At 44.1% G+C, this 4,097-nt stretch overlaps 1 protein-coding gene across 1 annotated transcript; it reads left to right on the top strand.

Annotated features, from left to right (window-relative positions):
• The first annotated feature begins 643 nt into the window (after positions 1–643).
• On the top strand, positions 644–2,058 carry LOC109773620 (uncharacterized). Its single transcript, XM_020332321.4, has 2 exons — positions 644–1,490; positions 1,576–2,058. Exons 1-2 carry the CDS (start codon positions 968–970, stop codon positions 1,815–1,817), a joined length of 765 nt encoding a protein of 254 aa, XP_020187910.1. The 5' UTR covers positions 644–967; the 3' UTR covers positions 1,818–2,058.
• Positions 2,059–4,097: the final 2,039 nt, after the last annotated feature.

Raw genomic sequence — 4,097 nt, 5'->3', positions numbered from 1 at the left:
ATGTCATACTTAGATGTGACATAACTATTCAAAAAAAATTGTCCATGTTTTGGGAAAGTGTTAGTGTTTCAGAAAATATTCAAAAATTTAAACAATTAATTGCAGTTTAAAAACTTTTTGAGATTTTTAAATTGTTCACGTTTTCAAAAATTGTTTCTGTTTTAAAAAATGTTTGCAACTACAAATATTGTTCACATTTTTATTAAAATATTCTGCATCTATAAATTTGTTCAGAAGTTTTTAATAAATGTTCAGAAAGGTTTCAAATCTGACGATGTGGTGAGTTCCTAAATATTCACGCTGATTAATTATCGCAAACATCCATTTGTTCTAGTGGCTAGAAGACACGTGTTACGTAGTTGGAGATTGGTAGTTCGATTCCTTCTTAACTGTTGATTTTGTCTTGCAACTTTTTCTTGTTTTTCCTGTGTGCTACAAACCAACAAGCTTCGATGCCTAGCTGTGTATACCGGCCCAGTCGATACGCACTCAGCTTGTTAAGCATCAACGGAGAAACTTGGCTGGACAACCATCAAACAAAAAATAAACGAACCAGCTGTAAAAAGTTGTCAATGAAAGAGCCACAAACAAAATGTGACATCATGTTAGATGTGAGATATTATATCACATCTAGATGTGACATACCCTATCCTTATAGTTGAGTTTGTCATGCATTTACGTTCTAAATTTGTCACTGCATCTAACCATCTCAACCACAGGTTGTTTCGCTTTGTATACACTACTTTTAAAATATAATGAAGTCCCTAGTTTGCATAAAAGAAACTATTTTCAGTGGGCCCGCTGTTAGATATTTTCGCTCTTTCAGTTTTTTTCATACGGGCACTCTTGTGTGGTTCACCGGTGCTGTCGCCGCCGTCCACAAATGACACGGCACCGTTGCCGTGTACCGTGACACGAGCCTTGCTTTCTTTCTCTGGCGGTGGCGGCCTCTCACCCCGTCTCCGGCATGGACGTCCTGGCGCCGCTGTCCCGCGCGCATGTCGGCTCGCCGGCCGCGGCGGCCGCCTCCGCTCGCCCATACGTTCTCCATCGTTTCAACTGGCGGACCATCCGCCGCCGAGGCGCCGGCCTGCGCTGCCGCCGGCGCCTGCTCAGCGCGCGGGGAGAGCGCCCGGCTCCCGATGACGATGAGGACGACGAGGAGCTGGCTGGGTTCGACGCAGCGGTGGCGCTATTCAACGGCGGGGAGTACCACGCGTGCCACGACGTGGTAGAGGAACTCTGGTACAGCGCCGAGGACCCCGCCCGGACGCTCCTCCACGGCGTCCTCCAGTGCGCCGTAGGCTTCCACCACCTCTTCAACCAGAACCACCGCGGCGCCATGATGGAGCTCGGGGAAGGCCTCTGCAAGCTCCGCCGCCTGCGCCTCGAGGACGACGACGACGACCAAGGGCCCTTCTCTCGATTCCGGGATGAGGTCGCCGCCGTGCTCAGCTTCCTCTACCGCACCCAGAAGGAGCTTGCGGCATGTACGTCATCCTCACCCACCACGATCGAGTTTACTTAATTGATTTGAACCTCCCAATTCCGACGAAGCTATGGCGCATCGATCAGGTAACGACGAGCTGTGCTTGGCCATGGATGGCTCCGCGACCTCGTACCAGCTGCTCGGCGACTTCGCTGCCGGGCAGCGGCTGTACCGGCAGGGAGTCGACGCGGACGGCGTCCCGAGCATCCTCTTCTCCGGCCGCGCATCCGGCGACTACCTCGCTCCTCCATGCACGGTGAAGCTTCCGTCGCTACACGCCACGGAGCAGCATCTCACGGCGCTCCAGCGCGCGCACGAGTACTCGTAGCTAGTTCCATTTTTGTTGTATACTCGTACTCCATCCGTTCTGAATTACTTGTCTTAGATTTGTCTAGATACGGATGTATCTAGCACTAAAATGAATTTAGATACGGATGTATCTAGATAAATCCAAGACAAGTAATTCGGAACGGAGGGACTGGTTAGGTAGCCAGCCAGATGCAACAAATTCGATGGAACTTTGTAAACAAATTCCAGGGCAATCTGATACTACTCGTTTATTTTCTGAATGGATCGGAGTAGATCAAGCCACGCCACGTAATCCACGTGAAACGTTGATATGTGCCAAACTTCACATTCGCATTCGGTCCGGTCTATAATGTTGACATGTTTGACTTTAAAAAACATGCACTACATTTTTGAATGAAAAGAGTATTTTAAATATGATATGAAAACTAGTGTCTCTTCGTTCGAGAAAGGCTCTTGTTTTTGTTAGAGAGGAGCTGATTCTGTTGGCTGTTTCTTATAACTAACAAAAGAGTCCGTGTATTGTAATTGATATAAAATTAATTTACCACTCAAACAACTTTTTGTAAGTAAAAATAGTAATGGCGGCGAGCCGAGAGGCACACGTGAGGAATGAGGCAGGATCGGGGAAGGAAGATTCAAGGGATGGAAAAATCGCGAGGGGGGTTAGAGCGTTCTTTTTCTTCTTTCTATTTAACGATGACACGATGGGTAATTTTCTTTAACTATAGAGGCAATTTCAGGTAATGAATAAGAAATGAAGAAGCACCCCTTACTTTAAGAATAGAAGAATATTAGTGGAAACAATTACGTGATATGTTCATGTGCATGGAGAACCGCCGTACCAAGTATTCGATTATCGGCCTGAAGATTGTTTGAATAGATCATTACATAGCCTCACACACAAAGCAGAGCAGCCGCTACTGTTAGGGCGAGATGGCCGCCTGCTGTCTCTTGCGCGCGCTTCTGTTGAGCCTTCTCGCCGCTTGTTGAAGCGCTGTGTTAGAATACGTTGTCTAGTTTTTCCATCAGTTCGGACTTTGAGAAACTTGACTAGCGCATCAGTTCAATATGGTATTAGAGCCACAAGGTCTCCGATCAAATCATGGCCAATGCACTATTTAATATTAAAAAAAGTTGTGATCTAATCTCGACCCCACGTCTAAGGTTTTCATGTACGTCCACAACCTAGACATGAGGAGGAGTGTTAATACGTTGCCTAGTCATTTCCATCACTTCGGACTTTTGAGAAATTTTGCTAGTGCATCGGTTCAATACATTGCCGCCGGCACAAAGATTCAATCGGGATTTTCTTTTTCTGTTTTTAAATTTCATCCGATCTCTTCCCTTTTCTAAGATCGCTCTTCCTTTATCCAATCTACTGTGCAAAAAACGAATCATTACTTTTGGATGGAAGAAAAATTTAATATGGATGAACGAAGCAAAAAACAGAGAAACACAACTTCTTTTATTATTAGTATAGATATAGATTTGATCTGGCGCAGTTTTTTTCTTCAAAAAGAATTAGTCAGGGTTACCTTAAGTCAAAATTTGAGGAAACATTGTCAGAGTACAAAGTAACTCCCCTCCCCGAAAAAACACTAAATGAGATATTTACCATAGAAAGTGGAAATAATGAAACATTGAATATTTTTATAAAAAAATATTGTAACCAAATTCCCGAGTAAAAGTCGAGAAGTAAATTCAATCTTGTTCCATCACCTCTCGCTTCATATGATAATATTAACCGAATGTTTCTATCTATAAAGTATTCATTTCTTTGTATTTGTACTCAATTACAAAGTGACGTGTGTCAATCATGAGCAGATACATAAAAATACTATAGTCTAGTTTTGTTTGTCAAAATACATCATTAGATATTTATTTATTTTGAAATTCACATCGTTATAACTTGTTTGGTTGATTCCAACAACAACTTCGAATAATCAACATCTATCAAGCAATATAATAGTAGTGTGTTATTCGGAAGAAATTTCATATTTTCATACGTCATGAGACGTTACATAAGACCTTATATTTCAGTATAATTTTAAATTACTGAAGAAACCCAAATAATAAGAGAGTGGCGATTTGGTGCTCGGGCTCAGCTGCACCCGAAATCCCGCTCGTCCGTTGCAGGCTTGGGATCCAAACAAATCCAGCTGGCGTGTCAGGTGTGAGCGCTAGTAAATCGCGGATACAGTTGAATACGGTACAAACAGTGGCAAAGACGTGGGGGCGAAGCGTATCAGCACGGCGGGCGGCGCGGCATCCCGCACTGGGCCGTGGACTAGGTCGTTAC

Source organism: Aegilops tauschii, chromosome 4, assembly GCF_002575655.3.
Source record: "Aegilops tauschii subsp. strangulata cultivar AL8/78 chromosome 4, Aet v6.0, whole genome shotgun sequence".
In the NCBI taxonomy this organism is placed as follows: Eukaryota; Viridiplantae; Streptophyta; class Magnoliopsida; order Poales; family Poaceae; genus Aegilops; species Aegilops tauschii.
The sequence above is the reverse complement of the archived record's forward strand: the minus strand, read 5'-3'. Positions and strand labels throughout refer to the sequence as shown.

What these genes read in the sequence shown, in the direction of transcription:
- LOC109773620 (XM_020332321.4), top strand. Translation starts at nt 968, where the DNA reads ATGGACGTCCTGGCGCCGCTGTCCCGCGCGCATGTCGGCTCGCCGGCC. An exon ending in CCAGAAGGAGCTTGCGGCAT is followed by an intron (nt 1,491 to 1,575) that starts GTACGTCATCCT and finishes CGCATCGATCAG; the next exon opens with GTAACGACGAGCTGTGCTTG.